This window comes from Panthera leo, chromosome B2 (genome assembly GCF_018350215.1).
Source record: "Panthera leo isolate Ple1 chromosome B2, P.leo_Ple1_pat1.1, whole genome shotgun sequence".
NCBI lineage: Eukaryota > Metazoa > Chordata > Mammalia > Carnivora > Felidae > Panthera > Panthera leo.
This window is the reverse complement of record NC_056683.1, coordinates 62,113,025-62,139,175: the sequence shown is the minus strand read 5'-3', so window position 1 is coordinate 62,139,175 and position 26,151 is coordinate 62,113,025. Positions and strand designations below refer to the sequence as shown.

At 35.1% G+C, this 26,151-nt stretch overlaps 1 protein-coding gene across 2 annotated transcripts in view; it reads right to left on the bottom strand.

The window, feature by feature from the left end:
• LOC122220060 (adhesion G protein-coupled receptor B3) overlaps positions 1-26,151 on the bottom strand; it is a 362,141-nt gene that overhangs the window by 145,645 nt on the left and 190,345 nt on the right. For both annotated transcript variants that reach the window (XM_042939127.1, XM_042939128.1), the window contains 3 exons: positions 17,455-17,581; positions 15,736-15,839; positions 11,469-11,571 (listed from right to left, as the gene is read on the bottom strand). In XM_042939127.1, the coding sequence (XP_042795061.1) occupies positions 11,469-11,571; positions 15,736-15,839; positions 17,455-17,581 (334 nt within the window). The remainder of the gene's footprint in view (positions 1-11,468; positions 11,572-15,735; positions 15,840-17,454; positions 17,582-26,151) is intronic.

Below are 26,151 nucleotides of genomic sequence, written 5' to 3'. Positions count from 1 at the left end.
GTAGGAGAAGTACTTAGAGGCCAGGCCATTTAGAAGCTTGTGGGCCATGTTATGGGTTTTGGATTTCATTCCAATTATATGAGAAGCTTCACTTACTTTAACTGAAGGGTTTTAAGCAGACAAGTGTCATGATCTGATTTACAATTTAAAAAGATCACTAAGCTGGTGTGTAGAGAATGGTTAAGTAACTTGACAAACGGTACACAGCCAGTAAATGGTAAAGCTTAAAAATCCTTGTTTAGAATAAGTGAAGCTCCCATTACACCTGGAAGGATGAGCCACCTAACACAGATCCTCCAGCCCCAATCAAATCAAGTCTTCAGATGACGGTGATCTGACCTCTGGACTGCAGCCTCCTAAGAGATGCCGAGAGAGAACTGCCCAGGGAGATCACTCCCAAATTCCTGACTCATAGACAATAGGATTATAAATATTTATTTTTAAGTCACTAAGTTTGAGGTGATTTGTTATATAGTAGTAGATAACAGATTACCTATTCCATTTCTATGAAGGGTGTCCTTTCTTAGGTATAGACGATTCACTTTGTAACTTTATTTTGAAAGTTAGGAAAATATGTAACAAAAGCTTCTCAAATGAAATAGGGGATGTTATTTCTAACAGAAAGAAACAAGAATAAATATAGGAGGAAAAAATCAGAAAATTAGAATTAATTCATATTTTATAAAAGCAATATATACCATTCCTGTCCATTAGGAAAAACACTTTGAAATACAAATAAAATTTAATTAACAATAAGAATGTAAAATAGACACAGAGAAGATTCATTCAAAATCCCTTGTAGTCCTAATCATGTACATATAATGTTATCATCTACCAAAGACACATCTATAGGGATATATAAAAACTATGTGTATAGTAGTTTAACACAAAACACAAACACAAGCTCTCATCATGAATATTCATGAATTAAGATTTATCATTGTATTTCTCCTGTTACAGTTAATCATTTCTTCTTTACATTACAACTGAAATCTTAATCTTTGGTTCAGTACACTAGCAACCTAGGGTTGCCTTAATTTACTCACTTTGAATTTCATACATCTTAAATTTCATGGTTAAGACCTAGACTCAACTCAGTTATATGCCTAGTTCTTTTTTCAAGGCTTAAAGTTTAGAATTAACTCACTAACATCACAAAAGAAGTGAAAACCAGAGTTACATCTTCAAACATGCTTATGTTTTTCTGGTAATAGGCATAAGTGTTTGTGCTTTAGTTCCAAAGTTTACTATGGCAATGCTTATGATATAATATACATAATAAATCTAGTTTTTAGGATACAGTGAGAACCAGAGGCTGAGAGTTTAAAAATTTATATATATATATATACATATATATGTATATATATGTATACACACACACACACACACGTGTGTGTGTGTGTGTGTGTGTGTGTGCGTGTGTATGTGTGTGTGTGTGTGGGTGTGTGTGTGTGTGTGTGTGTGTGTGACTCTGTTCTGTCTATGGGTGACCTTAATGAAGAATTAGCTGGACTCTGCCATCTCTATTTTCTGTGTCAGATGTTACTTTTCTGCCCAAGACTGTCAGATGAGAGACTTTCTTTAATAGGGGTTTTAACATTTATGGCTGAACTTTAAGAAATTTTTCTTCTACAAAGAGAGCCAGCTTTGTTGTCTCCTGCATTGGGCATCTGTTACTTGCTTTTAGCTTCTTCACTTCATAAAATGTCCTGCTTGGTCGAGACTGATTTGATTCATTTTATTTTAATTTTTATATACTGGTAACTAATAGTCACCATATGTGAAGAAATTCTGTGTTTAGTTCTTGCTCGAAAGAATTCAAAGTACTTTTCATTCCTTTTTATCTCTGCAGAAGCCTTTTCAGAAACTGCCAAAGTTCCCCTGTTCCAGTCCTGCAGGCTACACAGACTAAACCTTGGGTAGACACTTCAGAACTGAAGGTCATTTTTACATAAAAGCATCAGCCTAAAAATGGCCTGGCCTTACCTTATATTATACTTCTTCTATTTAAATCCTACCACATTCATTTTTTTATGTCTAGGATGGCTTTTGAGCTACAACAGCAGAATTAAGTACTTGTGACAGAGACGGTAGAACCCACAAAGCCTAAAATCTTCACTATGTGGGCCTTTGCCCCCAATCTTGCCAGCCCCTGAATTAGATTCTGAAGTATTTGTGAAAGGAGTTCTTTCCTGTACTCTTTACTCTGTTCCAATCTCACACTGAGACAAATTTTGCCTTGGTCAATGATCTTTAGTGATAACCTCAATCTTCCTCTCTTCATCCCATATTCACCCTAGAGACATATAGCCTCAAAGTTAGTATAATGGGTCAGTGAAAACTCTATTATAATCTTATCTCAAGGGCCTTTGACTTCTGTGAGAATATAATTTAAAATAATTCATTTTATGTGGGTTTTTTAAGCACTTCAATACTTTACAGTGTGTTCAGAATTCATAAACATTATCAGCTCTAATTATACAATATGGTTCCCCTGTTGACATTAGCCAAACTTCTGACCAGATCATATTATGTACTAAGAGGGAGGGTGAGGTTTGATTCTAGGGGAGAAAAACAGATAATCTTCAAACTTTTTGTAAGACTCTTTGAGAATAACTTAACTTCTCAAATTCTCTTTCAGATATTCCTGCATAAAGATAAAATCTGATTCAACTCAATCATCTCTCATCAAAGGAAGGTCTTAAAAGTGTTCTATAGTCTTTAGTCTTCTACTCAACTCCTTTCTCTCATCATAAAACAACATTAACACACACAAAAATTGACCTAGGTTGCAATCATTTCAAATAGAGTCCTAATGTAGAAGTGGCTATACTCCTGATAATATAACAGAGCCTCATCTAACAGCCAGAGCTTGCTTCATTCATTCATTCACTCACTCATTCATTCATTCAACATTTATTAAATCTATAGCATGTATAAAGCAAGTACTAGTATTAGTGGTTTTAAGACCTACAAACGAGAAAAATACCACCCTTGAGAATCACAGTACAGTGGGCAAAGTTGATCAGAAAATTAATAGTAAGCATAATGTGATTGGTGCTCACAACAGAGGTATATACCATGTTTTATGGAAGCAGAAAGGAGTGCTGATGGACTTCACTAAGATGACTCATAAAAGCCAACACCTAAAAGGTGGTAGGAGTTTATTAGGCAACGTAAAAGTAAGTACAGAAGCACAGGGCAAGAGTGGCTCCAGTGGACATGGGATACCCTGGAAAGCACAGAGACAACTTCCTTTCCCCCAGGAGAGAGCAGAAATGGGAGACCAAAAATCTCTGATAGAAGCTATCTTAGCCTGGAAAGAGAAAGGTATGTTCATAACTCATCTACTCAAAAGGAATGCCCTTTTATTTCCCAGAAGTTAGTTTATGTACTAGAGATATCTCTGAATGTGGCTGATGTTCAGAAAATGCAGTTAATCAGGGGTGCCTGGGTGGCTCAGTCAGTTAAGCATCCGACTTTGGCTCAGGTCATGATCTCACAGTTCGTGGGTTCAAGCCCTGCATCAGGATCTGTGCGGACAGCTCAAAGCCTGGAGCCTGTTTCAGATTCTGCATCTCCCTCTCTCTCTGCCCCTCCCCCACTCACACACACACTCTCTCTCTCTCTGTCTTAAAAATAAACATTAAAACAATTAAAAAATGCAGTTAAATCTCATGAGTCCTACAGACCCACCGTAGAGTTCAAAGCTGGGAATGGCATAATTGGGCATTTACTTTTTATTTAAATTTATTTTTCACAGTAATATGAAGGATGAGCTACCACAAATAAAAGCTAAATGAGCAGCCCTATGTCAGAAGAATGTTATAGTAGTCCAACTGAGAAATCATGAAGACCAAGTCTAAAGTGGGGGTGGCAAGGATGGAGACTAGGAATCAGTCACATCAAGGAGTCTCTTTACATTGCCTGGAGGAGAGTTCTGCTGCTTGAGGATGAATGAACAGAAGGTAATCAAATTATGCCTGGCATCTCCAAAGCAACTACCAGCATTCAAGCCTGAGACTTATGATCTACTTCTCTCTGCTGAATTGATGCTCACTCTGGGACTTTTGCCCAGCTTTGGAGTTTGACCTAAGAACACACAGTGAATGTATAAACTGGTCCTCATGGTTATCTGGCTCCTGATATCTCAAACCATTTGAGGAACTCCTCTTGTCAAATAGTTTCACTTTCATATTCTTTGCTTGTTTCAAACTGATCCTTCATATTGATCTTTTGCCCTATTTTGAAATTGACTTTGATAACGTGATCTTTGACTCCTAGCATACAAAACTAGAAATGTATAATCAGGCGATAAGAAGGTTAAAGCGCATTGTCACATTGTGAACAAAATAATCCTTCATCGCTAGGAGCTTGGGAAAAACCAGGAAATTATCCAACCATTCTGTTCTCTGGTTAGATAAAGATTTTCAGGCATCCAGAAGAACCTTGTCAGAGCTAGTAAGATACCTCAAAATGGACTCAAATGAATCACACATAAGCTTATTACATTCAAATCCTTTTACAAACATCATAGCAAGTCAATAAATTAGATTTTAATAAATCTAAATAGGAAGCTTTAGCTTCAGCCATTAGGATCACACACACATTTGAGACATAATAAACATGCATTTGGGACATTATTGGCAGGAAATGAGTTCTATGAGAGGAATTATGAATAAGCACATTTCTTTTGAAGATTATGAACATTATTTTACACAACTTATCAAGTGAGAAGTTGCACAGTTGCTAGGTTTCAGAGTCTCTTTCACTAGAACCCAGGAACCAGATCACCTTCAAATATGCCATCAATCACTTAGAGCTTAGAAAAGGCCCTAGGAAAATACTACTTGTCACCATATTGGCTTAGATTCTGTGTAGAGTGGGAAACCCTAATCCTTATAAAACTAACTACAGTTACTAGCTTCAGAGGTATAGGCCCAAATGATGGATTCAAATAAATGTATTTATTCATTCATCCAATAAACATTACATGCTTAATGTACTCAGACAACATGTTGGCAATAAATTTAAGAATAAATGTAACCTAGCCCTGCCCTAAAAAGAGTATAGTCTGGCCAGAAACAGGTAATATAATACAAGATTGTGAGTATGCACTGGAAATCATGGAGCCCCAGAGCTGGTGTACCTAAGAGTGGAAGATAGGGAAGGGCTTCCTACAGCAGCAGGTAAGGATTGGGCTGTATCAGAGAATGGGCCAGATAAAGACATTTGGAAAATCAGGTGGGTGGAGGAGAGTAACAATGCTCCAGGCTGAAGAGTAAGCAAGGAACAAGAAATCCTAATTTTGATGAATAATTTTGACAAACCTTAAGCAGTTTGATGTTGCTGGTATGATTAAAGTCAGCAGAACAGAACAAGAATGGAGAGGTCACCATAGGTCATGTTTAAGGTTTCTCAAGTTTTATAAGCTACAGAACTCTTTCTCAACGAAATTTTTTTCTGAGCCCCAGTATACTAATGTAAGAAAATTAGTGAATAGAAACCTGCATAGATAAATAAAACATTTGTCACTGCTTATGTCTGAACAGTTTGAAAATAACTTCTGTAAAGAGATGAGATAGCAATAAATGCACAGAGAAGTGAAGTGGTGGTCAGATTTGAATTTTAGCTCTATCACTTGGGCTACAAGGTAGAGAGTGTGCTTAACAATGCTGGAAGTGGTAGACCAGTGAAGATGACTACCACCTGACAAAGGCAGAAAGCTGGCCTTGAGAAGCATGTGAAGGGTGCAACTGGCACAAGGGGGAGACTTATTGGATGAGTGAGGAGGAGACATTAAGGCTAACTCTCAGAGTCCCAGTATATGTAACTGGGTTGGAGCCTACAGAAAATACGTTCAATTTATATATAATGTGTTGGGTTGTGGGGCAGGGACACAAACGGTGAATTTAGTGGTGAGCAGAATTGGACAAGAGAAAGTCTGAAGCTCTGAGGAGAACACTAAATCAGATGTACATCTGAGAATCATCATGATCATCATCACCATAATTGCAGCTACTGTTTAAGGAGTGCTTTTAGAGTGCTTCATGGGTACTACCCTCATAAAACCTTGATGACACCTCTATAAGGGAGGCATTAACATGAAGCTAAGGTATAGAGAGGCTGAATATGATACTCAAGATCATATAACTGGGAAGTGGCAGGCTTAGTATGCTTAGACCCATCTGGCTTAAAATGCCTGTTCAACTATCACCACCTGAGAGATGCAGATCTCCAGGGAAGCAGATAGAGCACTGAGTCTCAAGAAGATAGGCAGACCATTTCAGAAGGTCTCAGGAGGGACAGAATGGGTGACTCAAGACATATATTCAATATTTCTTCTCAGAAATTGAACACATACACATTCAGAGGCCAGACATGTAAGTAAATGGGGGAAGAATCTGGATCTCTAGCAGAAGAAAGTCATGGAAGAAATAGGTGCATTAGAGGATGCTTCACCCAATTACAGGTATTCAAATTCAAGATTTATTTCCTTTTCTTTTAAATATTTTATTTCTAAAAGTAACATAATCCTTACAACACAAAAACATCTTCCATTAGAATGAACACTGTCTTCTAGTTTGGTCTATATCTTTACTAATTATCTCTATACAAACTACAGAACAAAAGCAACATTTTATAAAAGGTAAATAAGCACAAGATGAAGAAATAAAACTTCTTAGAGTATGTGACTCTTTTAAAGAATGCTCCAACACAGAGAATTTTGGTATTTTATGCAAGACTGAATTAAAAGACAAAGCCCATTACATAATTCAATGGTCCATATATAAAGAAACAGGAAATGCATTTCTCCTGAATAGTGCTAAGGAAATGTTTACACCTATGAAATAATTTGGGAAGCTTCCCTTGATAGATCAATGAGAACTTCTGCTAGGTCTCTTAAGACTAAAGTTAGTGTCTAACTTTGCCTTCTCACAATTGACTACAATTTTTCAAAATACTTATCTTTTAGGATGTCTTTTTAGGATGCCTGTAATTTATTTTATAACACTTTGGTATTCTCAGTATGATGCTATATATGTGCCAATTAGTGCAACCTTTAATTCTAGGAGCTGTCCAGAAATGCATACAACAGAGTGGTCAGCTGGCATTACATTCAAAACGGCCATACTCCAGAGATGGCAACTCCAAGTCCTTCTGATCTAGGTAGATTTGCCCATAATCAATACTTGACTCATCAACCTGAATATAAAAGGCTCGTCTTTATTGATAAACTAGTGTGTGGTTAATCACTACAGTGGGTGTATTCATTGGCTCCCTCTGATGAAAATAAAGGCTTGAGAATATGTGGATTAGCTAACATGCTTAAACAAACACTTCTTACTCTTGATGTGACTATATGAAAGATTTCATGGAGGCCTATATCCAGCATATTTTAGAGATGGGGCCCACAGTTTTACCCCCAATCATTCTGTGTCCAGACATTGGATTAGGAGGATTTCTGATTGAATGATGCTGACTCAAGAGCACAGAAGACTGCTTCTAGACTGTTGCTATGTCTACCTCAAGTGAATGCTGCACACAAAGTGTGGTCCAAGTACCTAAAACAACAAGGCCCTAGGATTTTCACTGAGCTTATAGAACAGGTTTGTTCCTGATTTGCTAAAACAATTATCTAAAAAATATCTAACTATTTGATAGAATCTGGACTTGACTTGCTTTCAGTATAACCTGGTAGTGAGGTTGTGGGAAAGAAGCTATCTCTTAGCATTTTAAAGTTCTTGGATGGCTACTGTTGTCTAACCAAGAAAAAAAAAAAGTTTTGCTAAATTTGGCTTTTATCACTTTTTAAAAAGAATTCCATGAAGTCTTTAATATCATACATCATTTCAAAGTCTTTTAGAAAGAAGCAGGGATATATTTTGTGATTAAGAAAACCATATTCTGAATATATGTTTCCAAAATAATCTTTGTTTTCTGCAAAACAGTAGGACCAAAAAGAGTCTACATGGTTCAAAAAAAAATTGCCTACTTTAGGGTACCAAGGAAATTCTTCACAAACAATAACATTTCAGTGATATATGAACATCCTGGTTGAAATTACACAAAGATATTAGAAGGCAATGACCCTTTATGAGAAAGTGAAATATAATGAACTATAATGAAGTGAGTTATCACTAAATTGTATAAATGTATTTTAAGAGATATAAGAAATTACATTTGATTCCTTAATTTGCTTGTAATAATTGACTCCATAGCTTAAAGATTTGAATACATCATACTTTAAATAATGAATTATTTCAGTTTGTTTCTATCCCAACTCAAAAGAAATACTCAGTAGTGACACAACTGAGTCTATCATATTTCAACAAGCAGTTCAGAGAAAGACCCCAGTATGACACTCCAAAACTATTCTGGATCAGCACCAAATAGCAGTTTTCACACAAACTGGCCATGACAACTCTCAGAGGCAGCACCAAATAACTTGTTCATCAAGAAACTCTCACGTGTTTCCATTTTTTCAAATGAAGAATATTAAAGCATCAATCAAAACTGACCAAGGAAGTCAAAGATAGGAACCTGATCAATTACAAAATGCCCATAGCAGCAATGGGGTCCTACACACAACCTAAATAAAATGCTGTAGCCACTGATCAATATATTACTTTTTAAAAATGTAATAGGATCAATGAAGTAGGATCAATTTAATTAGCACATGATAAAATATATTATTTTCCCCAGAAACTTGGTATTATTAAGAATGGCTGAAAACAAAATCCCATTGTTTACATTTTTCCCTTCTAGTCACAATGCATTAGTGAATTGTTCTAGGCTTGCAGAATCATCTACTCAGAGGGCAGTAAAGCAAAGTTAACATAGCATAAGAGAAAACCAGTACTTTCTCATTTTCTTCACCATTACTACCACCTACCAAACCCTTCTCCCCACAAGTGTAACTGTGGCAGCAAAAATTAGCATAGACTATCTGGAACAAAACTACCATGATCCCCAAACCACATGGAATCTACTCTGCAGTTAATTACCTGAGGCGACTATTTTTTTTTTAAGCCCATACTAGCCATTCTTTATAATCAGAAATGAAAAGTAAAACTAGACTTGTCTTATCCTGCCTTTGATGTTCCTAATATTTGTAAATATCAAAAAGACATCTCTATCAAAAAACAAGGACACTGAAAAGCTGGGAAAGGCAAAATGGGCAAGAATCATGTAATTTCTAGACTAGTTTCTGAATATTATTACCATTTAGACCTACATAATATGGTAGTCACTGGCTGCATATAGCTGCTGAGTACTTGAAATGCAGCTAGTCTGAACTGAGATGTATTATAAGTATAAAATACACATCAGATTCTGAAGACTTAAAAATTATTACAAAATCTTGTATTAAGACCCAAAAATGTTAATTGTATGTTGAAATGGCCATCTGTTGGATATACTAAGTTAAATATATTATTAAAATTAATTATTAAAAGTAATTCTTGTTGCTTTTTTAAGCTGGCTAATATTATAATTATATACATAACTTGCATTTGTGGCTTACATTATATTACTATTGGATAGGAATGATTTAGACAATCATCACTGTAATATGTAGTAAACCTTGCGAAAAAGTCTACCATTTAAACATTGGGCTCAGCACTTGTAAAAACTTTGCCATACAGCACGAAACAGTTTTAAAAGCACATTTTGTATTGAAGATCCGGTAGTTTTCAAATTCTAATGAGTGTTAAGAGGGTAAACAATGATAAAGCAAAGGGGGGCTTGGGTGAAAACAAAACAAAACAAAACCAAAAACTTCAAACTATGGGCTTAAGCTACCACAAGCTTGATTTTTTCTGATTCCCAACCCAATAAATAATTCCTATGTCAGAGGAAAAGCTCTGCTTTTCTACCTCGAGTCTTAAGGACAAAGAATTGTAAAGAGGTATTGACAAGTAAATGAGCATTTCTAAGGGATCTGAAGCCCCGCCCAGGTAAACAGTCAAACAGGTAAGGGTGAGATGAGTAATTTAGTAATTCTTTAGGGTTTACAGTTCCATCTTTTCTCCATCTCTCCTTACTTCCCTTTACTTTTCCTCTCCTTTCCAGCTTGTACCAGTGTTTACACCCACTTTCTCCGATGTTGGCTATTTTGTACATTTCTTTCTCTTCTCCTAATTCTGTCTGGCATGTTCCTCAACTTTGGTCTCTATCCTTTCTTCTTGTTTTCCCTTTTCATATTCATATATATGTTTGTTTGTTTGTTTTAATTCATGTTATAGTCCTAAATAGGAGAAAAACTAAATATTCAAGTACATGAAAGTACTTTTTCACTTCCACAGGGCCCTTTATTAGGTTGTTAACTGTTTTTGTTTTGTCCTTCAGGGTTAGTGATTCCCCCTTGGGTTCTCCCCCTGGCCTAGACCAGTATGGTTCAAGAAGAAATCCTATCAGAATCACCTAAAGAACTTCCTAGGCCCTACCTACCCAGATCCAAAATCAGATTCTTTGGATTCTTTGGTGGGAATCAGCAGTTTTAGGAGCGGAGATTAGCAAAACAGACCCTCTATAGTTCTTGACATTGATACCTCTCCTACAAATATCTGATGTATCAAAAAAGACATGCTGAAAAGTGTATTAGATTTTTTTTTAATTATAGCTTCTAAAAAAGTTCGATAACTGGCTTTAGCACTTGACAATAAAAAAGCTGAAAAAAACAACAGGCCTGGATTAATCAACAAATATTATCAAAGCAATGTTTACCAGAATTCCTTTGAGATTGGGGTAAATTAAAGATTGCTAGTATGGGTTTCTTGCAATGCATTCAGAGTAGTTTAGTAAAGAGAGCTGACAGTCATGTCTGGAAAAAAACATGATCATTCAATTCAAGTCAGTTCTTGTAAATAGGACCTATACTTTCACATTCTGCTGAAAGTAACTGTTCACCTAAAGAACTGTTCACCTAAAGTAACTGAACACCTAAAGTATCAGTGCTTTTTGGTTAAGTAAAGCTTTTTGAAAAGCATAAAATCTAGTGTTTTTAGCTAATATTGTCTTCAATTATTGCAATAGATAATTTTTGGGTAGATGTTCATGTTCTACGTTATACTTGTAAGCATTTTATAGTTGGCTTTTAGGAATCAGTGTGTTAATAAAGTAGACCAAAACAGGGGCAATTCTATTTGCAATTAGGATAATGAATCAAAATTTGTGCTTTTGATGTTCCAAGGCTTTGAACTCACAGAGCTTTGATATAATACTTAACAAACATATTTTTACTATTATAAACAGCCTCTCAATCCCCAGGAAATTAAGCCAAGGGAATGTATTTCTAGTCTAGATTAGGCAATACTTTTATTTAGTAAGCAATGAAATAATTTTGTTTTTAAAAATAATTTTTATCAGAAGTTCTCCATTTTATCTAGAATGTTTAGATTTTCAATAATCAACTTTATGTCAAAACATAAACACACATATAGAATCAGAATAATTACCAGTCATACCTTATTATGTGTCTGAGTCTGTCCAACCAGTATGAGGATGTTGGATGAGATGATAGACAGGCAGAAGTTAATTAGAATTATAGACCTCTCAGAGCGTATGTACCTAGCCAGAAAGAGAGAGAGTGTTCAACTTTAAAATTCAGAACATGAAGAATTATGAATTATGCAAATTGGTGAAATTCATCCAGAAAAAAAACACTAAAATATATCCTTCATAGAATAAAATATATGAAAAACTTTTTTTAATAAAGATTATTCTTAGAAACCCAATTTTATAGTGACATGGCATGTCCTAGAGTCCTTTAGAATAATTTTTTTTCTTTAGACATTAGTGTAGACAACATGGCATTTCTAACAGTCTAAGTTGTACATCTGTTATCAATATAATTTTTTACTAAAAATATAAAATTTCTTGGAAATATATCAATTACTATAATTACCATTATTTATATGTATATATAATATGCTTATTATCATATAAAATCAATAGAAAATCTGAAAACCAAAAGGAAAAAAAATTCCACATAGATTCTCAAGTATTCCTTTGTTTCTAGAAAGCAGCCATTACTTTCATGAAACCATGAACACTCATCTACCATTTCATACACTCAAATATTTTTATGTCATCTTCTACTCTTTATATTTTTCTTAATTGTTCCAAAAGCAAACCAAAACCAAAACCAAAACCAAAACCAAACCAAAACAAAGTAAAACAAAGCAAAAAAACCAAAAAACTTAATCTTCATCTCCAAAAACTAGTCCAATCCACAAATGATAATTCACCACCAGGCTGGAAAATTACTTGGTGTCTGCCATGTTTTACCCTTATGAAGGAATGTTTATACAAAGTCTGTTACATAATTTTTACATGCACCAAGAATGTAAGCCATAGAGAAAATGGATCAGAATCAAATGTTCTACCAGCTGCTTACCCTGAAAGGGTAACAGTTATTTTGCTCTACTGTACCTTACGGTAAATTACTGAGTGACTAACAAAAAGACATACTTGTACTTGCTGTGTGTTTGAGACTGTTCAATTTGTATTAGAACATGGAATCACTCTCCACAGCAGGCTAGGGCTTTCCTGTGCAGTGTCAGATGGGGGTGCCAGAGATCTGGAGGCACTCTTTGGAAAGTAAAATCTATCAAAGTTCCTTCTCTATCTCTGTCTTTGAGGAATGTTTAGGCAGAAGCCTCACATTCCATCATATATTTCAGAAGAGAAAGCAAAACGAAAACAGAAGTAACAATAAAATACAAAAAGCAATTTTTCAGTATGAAAAAATTTCCTTTCTTCATAAAACAAACCCAAATAGGAATAACCTAGGACAATTCTCAATACAAAATGTCCTCAAGAGTTGCTTAACCTTGTCCCTGCATCATCACTATCTAAAAATATAATAAACCACACACTGGGAAGCTAAAGACATCATCAAATATTAAGTTGTTTCTTCTTTCGTGAGTGGGAGATATAACACATAAAGTTTAAGGGCTGCAAAAAATTGACCCTTTATATGTAAATGGCTTTCATGACAACATAAGCACACAGATGACATTATTAAAAGGGTTTCAGTGATATCATTTGCTCTGTAAATAGGAAAATCATGGTGATAAAAGACCCAGACTGACCACCGTGAAGAGACTTCAGATGTTTCTGTTATTCATAAATACTGAGTCACATTATTGCTTTAAAAATTTCTATAAAATGTCTCAACTTCCAAAACTTTTTATAAACATATTTGGGGTTTTAAACAAAATTTGTAAATGCATCATTTCAATACACAGATTAAAAAGATATGCTCAGGTGTTCTTAGATGTAATAATATAACTCTACAGAACATATTTGTAAATGAAGAGAACATAACTTAGTGTATTAACTTTTTGATGAACATTTCTAATGAACTATAAGGGATACCAATTTTCAAAATACTATCATATATAAAATAATTCTGATGTTCATACATCTTGCAAATCATTGGAAAATTTAAAAATTTATACTTTTTAATTAGAAAAAAAAACATGAGTATTACCATACAGTAATACCATCCAGTAATGTAAGGTAAATTTAATGTTTATAAAATTCATTAAGGGGCGCCTGGGTGGCGCAGTTGGTTAAGCGTCCGACTTCAGCCAGGTCACGATCTTGCGGTCTGTGAGTTCGAGCCCCGCGTCAGGCTCTGGGCTGATGGCTCGGAGCCTGGAGCCTGTTTCCGATTCTGTGTCTCCCTCTCTCTCTGCCCCTCCCCCGTTCATGCTCTGTCTTTCTCTGTCCCAAAAATAAATAAAAAACGTTGAAAAAAAAAAATTAAAAAATTCATTAAATTTGTCACGCTACAAGATTCACTCAATAATTTATGAATCTTGAAACTTCTATAAATCTATTAATATTATTTCAATCATTCTATTTGTAGAAAATGAGTTGATTAGCAACTAAATTTTTAGGAATCAAAATTTATGTTGTTTCTTAGTACTGTCTTCTAAATTTCTCAATTTCACATCAAGTTTTAATAGATCCTTTCAGGTGTTTGAGTAATTCTTAGAAAACTCATAGGTGATTTCTCTGGATTTTCTGGATTAAAGAAAACTTTATTACGGACTAATTAATCCTGTATTTCCTTATATATCATTTATACTGGCAGTGGTTTTGCTAGTTTTACTATAAGTATTGAGAGGAGAAAAGAAGGTGGAATTGGTGACTGAACCCTAAGTATTGAGAAATGGAACTTAGTTCTAAATACTTCAGTGAGTATGAATTATGATGCAGTTGTGATTACCTAACGTCCTGGCCCTTAAACACTGCCTCATTTTCTGAAAAGTGCCATTTAGGTAATTGTGGAAGACAAAGGTGTCTTTTTCCCAGCCTTTGTGCATTTTGTTCTTGTATTACCAGGGCAATGTCTGCTTGACTGACCAATGAAGCCTGGGTTCTATTGTCTACAACGCTGTGCCTAGGCCATTTCATGGGACTGGCCATATTTTTATCAGATAGTCTCACTCTGTCAGTGTTTTACTACCAGATAACTCCTCCACAGGAAGGCAGAACCTCTATTATGTACCTATGTCAATGGAGCAAGAATGTGTACATATTTTGCTTGAAGCATGAAAATTTTAGTATCTCTGACAATTTAATATCCTGGAAAATTAATTCTTATCCTCAAAAGAATATAAAATATGGTGGACAATTAGTTTTTTGAAAGGATGTTGAATGAAATGACATTTCTTTATTAAATTATAATTACTTTTTCAACTGAATTGCTCTTAAGTAACAGTAAACCACAAGGACTAGCTACTTGTGCAATTTTAATATTACAAGTTTTCAGGAAATAATATACAGTTATCTAGTTACTAATATAACAACCAATTTGGGGACATTTTTAAATAATCAAGATGGATATAAAAATGTCTCACACTTAATATTTTTAAATCCATTTGGAAGTTTGGCCATTTGGTTAGGTACTGTTTACCAATATGTGAACAGATATAATATAATGTCTAAAATACACAGGTCTAATTTTTATTAATAGAACACATCTTCAAGAAATACTAAGTTTCCATGCATTATCAAGCAGATGCAATTTCAAATACTGTAGAACAAAGTTTTTCAATTACATGCCCTTGTTTATGTATTTTTCACTTGTAATCAGTTTGCCAAAATATGACTTTTTGGAAACATTCAACCACAAGACTTTCCTATAGCATTGTGGTATTTGTGTATTAGTAATACAGAAGATTTACTCATTGTCTGGGATATAATGAAAGCATGTGCTTAAATTCTTAAGTTTAAAACTTAAAACTTAAGAATTTGGAGAACATATTTATATAACAGAGATATTACTTTGGCTGTACCAATTAAACTCTAAAGCTCAATGGCAATTGAGATAAATAGAAACAAACATAGACTAAACTTGGAGTATTATGGATACCATGTTTGAGGATAAGCAACTTGTTGAAAGCTACCATCATTTGAATTGGGAAGGAAAGTGTGTCTGTTCTGTTTATTTTCTCATCATAGGCAAAAACAGACAAGAAATTTAGTAAGAACTTTTATTATTATTATTTTTATTATTTATTTATTTATTTATTTATTTATTTATTTATTTATTTATTTATTATTAAGCTCATTTATTATGGCTCAATCACTGCAATAACTCTGCTCTAAAAATACTTCTTTCAGTAAATTAAAAAGGAGAGATAATGATGATCATATTGCCAGGTTTAATCTGAGTAACAGAGCATTCCAGTGCAAGTGCATTAATTGATTACATACCTCCATAATGCTGCATAGACAACTGCGAGGGTGATCAAGGCCAAGCAAGAAAGGCCACTGCCTACTATTAGGGTAACTGAAGGTGTACCAGAGGATTCCATGATCTGTAAATTAAACAAAAGAAACAAAAAAAGGAGAGATAACGTTTTCATAAATTGAAATAACTTCTAAACTCAGCAAAACTACCCTATCCTACTCAAAAACAGCCAATAGAGTTGTTATAGTTACCAGATAATTACCCAGTAACCACTCAGTTCATATATTCTCAACCTCTAAAATGACTAATTCTAGCTCCCCCCTCTCTCCCACTGTGAAGTAATAAAGGCCTGAGAGTTTTAAATGCTTGATTATGGCATACTACCCACTATGGTTTTCTACAACAAATTACTAAAACTAAAACTATGGTGAATATTCACATGTTAAATTTTCTCTAGCTGAAATTTGAAGCAGCATTCATTTTTATTCAACAACTATAGTTCAGTTATTTCACAGTATGTTTTTGGGTAAAATTTACTTTGATCTTCTCATTTATAACTCATTGCTTCCCCAATCTGGTGCCTAGATATTGAAAATTGTTCAAACTTTCTGACTTTTGACAACTTTGTTCTAAGTCAAGTATTCTCTTATTTAATTTCACTTGCTTGGCCTCTAAGGATATAGAAGAAAATCAGATTTCAAAATCAGGAACTTAAAACATATTTTGTGGGTTTTTTTCTATATTTCTAACGAAATATGCAGAGATGATTTTCATAATGCCAGTACCAGTCCCTGAAATACATGACCTTGACAAATAAGCCTTATATATTTTGAAACATATATAAAGATTATAAGCAGTCACTGATTTGAGAGGTTTCTTTCTTTAGACACTAACATGATACTAACTAATGAAATCTATTGTTTTTCTTATTTTTAATACTGGAAGTTTGAAGAAATACACTTTAAGATCAAGTGTATTCCAAACCTTAGGTATGCACATTAAATTATATTATGTATTTCTGTCATCAAAATAAGTAAGAAGAGTGAGGCATATTTAGGCCAAATTTAGACAGAAAGCCACATTCATCTAAATAATTATTTTCAATATTTCAATTTTTGAAATAATCTTCAAACTGCATTTTATGAGGATATTATTTTTCTTTTAGATAGTTTATGCAGCTGTCTATTTCAGAAACTAGTTTTTTACAAGCCTATACACTTTTAAGGAATGATTTTACAGTTTCAGGCAGTCTGTGCTTTCATGAAAACTTCATTTGTTTTTTTAAAAATAAATATCCAAGGACACCCCCAGAAAACCTGTACTGAAAATACCCAATGCAGATATGCAATATGTTTGGCTTATAGTGTCTGGGGTCTTCATTCTATTACCAACAGTATTCTCACAAATTCCCCAGACCAGCTTTTCAGTTCCAAAATAAAGGTTAAGTTGGCAATTATTTTTATTTGAAAGTTTGCAGCATATTAGTAATATGATGGAGTACATCCTCAAAACTATACTGCAGAAATTTCAAGTTAGAAGACATAAAATTGAGTAGTATTTAGTTATAACACACCAACTAGAATTCATTTTACCAAGCTACTGAAGCTAAGGAGGAGACGAACCCAATTTTGCCACCCTGCAACATTTTCCATTTCCCCTTTTAAAATGCAGTTCCCTGGAGAAACCCTCGCCACAATGTCCCTGCCTTTGCATTAAAGCCTTGTTTTCCCTTTGTTACTTACTATTTCTCTAGGTTGCTGAGCCAAAATGGCGAAGGTAGAGAGACGATCACATAAGCATTTCGTATGGGATGCATCGGTAAGCACAGTTTTACATCCCTGGGTGGACCACGTTCCCAAAGACTCGTTCCTGCAAAGGGGGGGTGGGGGGGGAGATCGGGATAAATACGCCTGACGGCCAAATCCGTAAAGAAGAAAATGCAGTTTAATTGAGAGAATCGTCTACTGTAATTCCCGTCAGGAAAAAAAAAAAAAATCTACTTGTTGTTGAACAGAACGTAATTTAGATGCATCTCCAGTAATGCAAAGCGAGAGTGTTTGGAAAAAGCAAGCAGGAGCGTGCAGAAGAGCTGTCCAGCGCCGGAGGTGCTGAAACCGGGACTAGCTCTGTCCAGCCCTCTGCGAGGAACAGCAGCGGCGGTGGCAGCACGAGCAGCCGCCAGAGCGTTGGCAGCCACTTCCTATGCTCATCGGATCGTTTCAAACACTCAGAGTGTAAAGAGGCTTTTCAGATTTTCATACCAGCTCTGATTCTCGTCCGTATTTTTGGATCGTGAACGCTGGATTTTAAAATGCGGATTTCTCTGAAAAGCCTGCCTAAAAGGTTATATAGCTTGGGTTGAGTGATAGGATCTTTTCCTTTGCTGGTTAGGGATTTTTCCTCCCTTTAGAATTAGCTGCTGTGAAAATTTCACCCTGGAAACGGGAAGCAGCAGCAGCGGCATCAGCTGGTTACGACTCTCATTGCCTTTGCCTGGTATCCAGGGGAGGGTAGGTTTCAGACATAAGCTTCCCACTCCACACTTCATTCAGCCCAACACGCCTCTGAAACCCTTGACATTTCTTCCCCTGACCTGCCTCTCTGCCCTGGAGTAGAAACACTAAGCTAACACCAAGTCTGCTAAAACATTTGGAAGAATAACCATACCCCAAAGTCCGGTAGGAAGGGGGAAAGAGGGCCTGCTTCAATTTTGCCTTTGGTCTAGTCATTCAAAATTCTAAAGCATATGGTTTATTTCCCACCCCAGCAGAACAATAAAAATGGTATCAACCTACGCTTTCTTAGTAGGGGGATAAGATGGGGGGAGAACCCTTCCACTCCCAACTGAGCTACTCTACAGGAAGAGGAAGAAAAGAAAAAGAAAAAAAAAAGCTAGAGAGTTTGACCAATCAACTTTATTACCATTACACGTGTTATATACTGAATGCACCAATTTTCACCTCCCCTCCCCCAGGTATGGAAACTCTCTAACTAGCAAACCTGTGTATGTGTGTGTTTTAATTTCAAACCACGTTATTATCTGTGTTAAAAACTACTCTAAAATTTGAAGAAATAACACATAATTTCGATAGGATACTTTTGATTTCACCTACTCTATCCTTGAATGCCTAAAGCTATTGGGTTAAATATGTATGCAGTATATTTCTGAGAGATTTCAATGAGAGAGGCTTTTCTCTGACAGTTGAACCTCCAAGATGAGCTACAGAATATAATTCACACTATGCTTTTTGGTATCTAGAAGCAATGTTTCTAGTATTTGTGATTTTTGTATCATTAATATTCATGACTCAAAATACTCTTAATTACGAATTCTTTTAAGAAGGAATACACTGCATTTGAGGAGGACTACATAAAATATTTACCTAAGTTCAGCCAAAGAATTTTAAGTATTACCAATTCAAAATTAGGAGGTCTCTTTTCTTTCTCATGATATCATGCAGCCATGACAAATTTAAAAACATATATCACTTATACCTTCAACCAACTGCAACAGTATTAAATTTCAGTTCTTCCTAACCATAGCAGCACTTCAATTTATTTCATTAACTATCTGTCTTCTATCTTCTTGAGACAAACAGTTAAGGCCAAATGAAAAACATTTATCTTAGTTGATTAAAGTTTAAAGAAGAAAGATATAGTTAAGGGAATCTGACGTGTTTTAAAACATAACCTCTGCATTATTCAGCCTGGATGGCAGCTCTACTTTAATGCTATATCTGTGCTTTCAAGATGGAGTCTAGTACTTAAACTTTTCACATTATGTAGCTATGACAAATAAAACAAAGTCTTAATAAGGAAAAACTTTACTGTAAATAAGACCTCATATGAGACAGTTATATATTTATATCCAGGTAATGAAAGTTTGTTTACTCAAGAAAATATTAGCATTACTAAACTTTGGCTGTCAGATATAAAGTCTATGTTCAATACAACGCTGCTAGACTCTGAAGATCATGTAAATTTTATATGACATCTTAAGAAAAGTAGGTCAATTTAGTCTGTTTTGTTTGTACAATGATTGCATTGCTGACCTAGCCCAGCCTCAGGCAAAATTGGAAAGTAAGTGACACCAGTCTCACTCCACCCCAAGCATGAAATGCTTCAAATCTCATGGATCCCCTCTTCATGTGCACCTTCCTGAGGCTACTACCTAGCCTATGTCCCTACATTCCTTTGTAATTATTTTCCCTTTGTTGACTTTATGTGATTAAACTAATAATAATATGAGTGACTGAGTATAGTATAATGTGCACTTCCTGGTTTAAAACAAGGTAGAAAATACAAAATAATGTATCTGATAGGAGAACATCAGGATTTGGAGATGAGTAGTGGAGAAGATATTGAAAGGTCAGAGGCAATTACCCAACTTCTACATTTGGTAGAAGCTGAGCAAAAAAACATGATGCCATTCTCATACTATACTTTATATTATTTCATAAAACCTCTTGATATTTTAAAACCATATAAACTCTTATAAATTAGTTTTTAAATACAAGCATACATGTCATTATTATTACAAAACCTATAGTATGTGTCATTTGTATTTTCAAACATTTCATACCTTATTCCTACTATACAAAATTCTTTGAAAGCATGGTACATGTGTCTGATTGATTTCAGGGAGACCTTGTAAAGCAAACTGATATTTGGTAGAGCTACTGTGAAGCAAAATACTTCCCCAGTCTGCAAAGAACAAGATTTTCAAACATGTGGACTATTCCAGCAGTCATATTATCCTTCCAATGTCATAGTTTTGCATGTTATGATTAATGGGTTATCTGTGAATTGTTTTTAGTTACTAACTCCAGGTTTCCATCAATAAGGCAAACAAATACAACAAAATATGTACGAACAGTAAAGATATAATAAGGAAAACAGACTGATGATGTCAGAAGTGAACATAGAATGATGATACAGATATACATATTATACTGAAAATCAAATATTTCCTTTTAACAATGTCTTTTCTGGGCATTAAAACTTATTTCAAATAGCTTTCAAAAATAACTAGGCCTGCAGAAATTCCATACAGCCAGCACATTCTTTGTTGGTTACACCTACATTCACCCATGTTAGCTGTTAGCTGTCATCTGTACCTCTTCTCCTTCTTCCTATTATTAGGCTGGCTAAAAGAAGAGTCTGCCTGGACAAAGTATTCAAACATACATACCCACAAGCACAGAATTCTGTGAAAATATGAGACACAAAATCCATTACTTTCTAGCTTAATATTTATTTGAGATCTTTCCCAAATTTCCTAACAATCTATCTGGTTTCTTTTTGGATCTGAGTATATCATTGGGTTCTTGATTTCATGGGAGTTTTAAACAATATAACATGTGGCTATTCATTAGTACTTAAGACTACAGAAAAAATTATCTGTTCCCTGTGACAAAGTTGCTTAGTAAAACCTGATAGAAAAAACTTAGTGACACATTTCACGAAATGAAACTTTTACCTTTTAACATATCAATACAACCAGGCGTTTCACTTGAATCATTCTTTTATAAAACTGTCTATTCTGTTTCATAATAAATCAATGCATAAAGTATTTATTATGAATAAGTTATACACTTTAGGTGATTTATTATCTTTTAGGATATTAATACTCCATTTCTCCAAAATCAACATAGATACAACGACAATTCAAAAAAAATCTACACACAACCTCTGAGTATACTATTTTTACAATGAATGTGTACTGAAAGAAAGCAATTGTTTCCCATCATAATGGTCATTAATATCTAAAAATTAGTTGAATCTGTATTTTAATTTTTTATTTATTTTTAAAAATTATTTGGAGAGAAAGAGAGCACAGAGAGACACACACACACACAGAGAGAGAGAGAGAGAGAGAGAGAGAGAGAGAGAGAGAGAAGAGGGGGAGGAAAGAGAGAGAGAGAGAGAGAGAGAGAGAGAGAGAGAGAGAGAGAATCCAAGCAGGCTCTACACTGAAAGTGCCCTGACATGGGGCTCATTCTCATGAACTGTGAGATCATGACCTGAGCTGATATCAAGAGTGGGATGGTTAACTGACTGAGCCACCCAGGTGCCCCTGTACTATTTTAATGTATATGTTACACCCAAATAAATGATGTATATATGGCTCTTGGTGTAAATTACTCCCATAGAACAGAAAATTTTGAAGTACAAATGAGAACATATTCTCAATTTTGTATTGAAACAGTATTTGAGGGTAATTTCTACTTTTTAGGCCATACAAAAACTGAAAATATTGTTATCTCTAGCAATTGTTACTATGTCAAAACACAATGAATATAAAATTAGAAAGTTTTGGCAGAAGTAACCTTAATGACCATCTAGCCCATTGGTTTTCTACACTTGATTCCATTAATCTGGAGTCCTTTAAAAATTAAGCCCTAGGGTGGACCCCGGGCATTATTACTTTTCTGATGCTCCCCAGATGATTCAAGTGTGCACCCAGGGTTGAGAATCACTGATCTATCCCAACCACTTAGTTTTATAGATAAGACAAGTAAAGTACAGTGATTTTAGGAAACTTGTTTTAAGTCAGACTGAGAGGCAAAGTTGGGTTTCTCACTTCCATACTAGAGGTTTTCAATGCTAAATTTTAATTGCAATCTGTTTTAGAACAGAATGTAACATGTCCTATGAAGTTATAAGAATGTCATGCATATTTACACTTGCAAGCATTGTTGCACTACTGTCACAGTTTTAACAAACTGAGTTATCAATGGAGAAAGTTAGCAAAAGGTAGATAGATTGTCATACTCTATGGTTTATAACCTATATTTAAGTAATATATCCTATGATACATTAAAGAAAAACATTGATTTTATACCAATTTTTCATTATGTGAAACTTCTAATATTTCTTTAGTGAGATCATTTACTGTTTGGGTGATACAGTAAAAGTTAAATTGCAAATTCTGAGGGGCGCCTGGGTGGCTCAGTTGGTTAAGCATCTGACTTCAGCTCAGGTCATGATCTCACAGTTTGTGGGTTCAAGCCCCACGTCTGGCTCTGCGCTGACATTCCAGAGCCTGGACCCTGTTTTGGATTCTGTATCTCCCTCTCTTTCTCTGCCCCTCCCTTGTTTGCTCTCTCTCTCTCTCTCTGTCTCTCTGTCTCTCTGTCTCTCTCTAAAATAAACATTAAAAAAATTAAATTGCAAATTCTGAGAACACAATAATGGGTAACAGTTGTAAGTTCTTTTTCCTTCTAAAAATATTCTCTGTATTATGATTCAATTGTTATTCAAAATTATTTTATGTCAATCATAATGGTGTCTGTATATAATATTATATACTAGTGTGTGTGTGTTTGTGTGTATCACAATAAATAAAGATTAACACCCACATAAAGCGTATATACTTCATTCACTAGGATGAAATTTAGAAGCAGGTACTTTGCTACCACCAAAAAGAGCACTTATCATCCATCATACTGGGCCTGGAATCAATAGTAATGCCTCTACCAAAATACTAGATTTCTAATTTGTTATAGAGAAATGAAGTAGTTCCAGGAATACTCTATATTTAGATCCTCCCCACAATCCTGTGTGTCTACTAATGCTTTCTATCCAACACCAGAATATTAGGTGATAAATTTACCTCACTTTCTTCAATTATAAAATTAATACTCTTTATGCCATACTAGAATATTAGTGTTTTTGAGAATTGTATCTTGTTTGCCTTTGAATCTCTGCCATACTGCTTTTCACTTAGTAGGGACTAAATGATGTTTGTTTAGTTAATTTAGTGATTATTTGCATTCAAGAAATGACTAATACTGCTGGATCCAGACAAATCGTTTCAGTTCTAATTCATTTGCTGTTCTTCAGCATATAGTAGAAATGTAATCTGAAGAGTATCAATGGATCTTAACAGGCCCATCTATTTGTTTTTGGTCTTCAAACATCATTTGATGATGAACTCTGAAAGATTCGGCATGATGTAGTGATTATTTTCAATCCAGCAGCAAGACTGGAGTCTTCACTAATCAGTCAGTAAGTATTTAATGTGCTTTTGAAATGCTAAAGGCACATTAAAAAATTAATATAATTTCTTTCTTAGAGAAGCTGACAATCTGGATGGGAAGACTGCACACAATCCAGTATATGTTTTCTGCCTTATTACAACTTATTCTAGAAAATGCTATCAGTTCTACCCTTTTATTCTAAGCTACCATTGTCTCTTGCCTGGGTAAATCCCATCACTGGGTTCCTTGTTCCCATTTTTGCCACATAACCTGAAGTTCAATTTCAACATGGCAGCTGGAGAGATCCTTTTGAAACATTTGTCAACTCATGTCACTCTGTTCAAAACTCTGTCAGTGGTTCTTCTGATCTCAATTGGACTAAAAGACAAACACCTTACAATGGCTTATAAGGACCTATACTATATGGTCTGTCATTGCTTCTCTACCTTCATCTCATAACACACTTGCCTCTGCCCATCATTTCTAAGCACACTGAGCTTTTTGTTGTCCCACCTTGGCATTTTTTGATGGGAATTCCCTTGGCCCAGAATGCACTCCTCAAGAATGTTACATTGCTTACTCCCTCATATCATGTAGGTCTCTGCACTATGTCATCCCACCAGAGACGTCATTACTGACTTTCCACTATAAGATAGTAACTCCCTATCTATAGGTTAAAAATGGCCATGAGTTCTATATAACTCTTTCCATCAAAAGGTACAGTCTATTTCCTCTTCCTTTAATCTTGGTAAGCCCTGTGACTTGATTTAACCAGAAGAATGCACTGGAAATGATTTGTGACTTCTGAGCTTAGGACTCAAGAGATCTCATAGTTTCTACTCTCATCATTTTGAAATTCTGCTATCATGAGGGATAGCCCAGGTGAGCTTCGCTGAGTATGAGAGACAGCACCAACTACCAGACATGTGAGTGAGACTATATTGGACCAGTCAACCACAGGCTGAACTCCCAGAGAGAACTGCAGTCTCATGATGAGACAATCTTTCTGATGGTTTTATCTGGTGTCATTCATGAAACTGCAGTTCTGTCGGTTCAGCCTGTGGTTGGCTGATCTAATATAGTCTCACTCACATGTCTGGTAGTTGGTGCTGTCTCTCATACTCAGAGAAGCTCACCTGGGCCACCCCCCATGACAGCAGAAGAACCAACCAGTTGAACTCAACGTAACAAGCTGAGTCATATAATTATGAGCAACTAAAAGGTTGCTGTTTTAAGCACTGAGATTGAGGAGGTTTGCTATATAATAATTGATACATTATTCAATATTTTTCCATATGCCCTTTGTCTTTACCTTGATCTGTTGGTGCCCACAGCACTTATCACATCTAATGTATTATGTATGTATTTTTTGACTCATTTGTTTTTGACCTGTCTTTTCTTACTGGAATGTAAGCTTCTTGAGAACAGGGATATTGTTATGTTAATTTCAGAATTCCCAGATCTTAAAAGAGTGGCTGACACATAATAGATGCTCAGTAAATATTTGTTGAGTAAATACCTGGTATTGATTTTGACCTGATATAGAAAGCTGGACTTTCCTACATCATTAATTCATTTGTTTATTTAACAAATATTTATTCAGTATCTAATATGATGCAGATGCTAAGCTAGGTTATTTTGTGGATATATTAGATTTGTACTTTGTCTTTTGGAGCTTGAGGGCTTCAATGGAAATTATCTTGCAGGTGTAGTGCCTCTTTGTCATAAAATACACATTAAAACCATGAACATGTTGCCCTTTAGGGGTCACTGAACATCATTTACAAGAATGGTAGCACCAGCTCTATTGCCAGTATTAGTTTTTATTTTACTTTCTTACTTACTTTTCAAATTGTAGTAAGAATACTTAAAATGAGATCTACTTAATTTTTTAAAGTTTTTAAAAATTGTATTTATTTTGAGAGAGATAGAGGCAACACAAGCAGGGGAGGGGCAGGGAGAGGAAGAGAGAGAATCCCAAGCAGGGTCTACACTTTCAGCATAGAACCTGATGTGGGGCTCAAACTCATGAACCCAGAGATCATGACCTGAGCTGAAACCAAGAGGTGGATGCTTAACTGACTGAGCCACACAGGTGCCCTATCTTCTTAATTTTTTAAATGCACCATACAACCTATGTTGTACATCAGATTTCTAGAACTTATTCACCTTGCATAACTGAAATTTAACACCTGTTAAATAGAAACTCTCCATTTCCTCCCCACCCCACCCCCTTGCCGCTGGCAATGATCATTCCCAAAGTACATTCCCAAAAGCAACAAAAGCAAAAGTAGACAAGTGGATTATATCAAACTAAAAGCCTTCTGCACAATAAAGGAAACAAATATCAGAGTGAAAAGGCAACCTATGGAATGGGAGAAAATATTTGCTAACCATTGATCTGATAAGAGGTTAAAATACAAAATACATAAGGAGCTCTTAAAACTCAATAGCAAA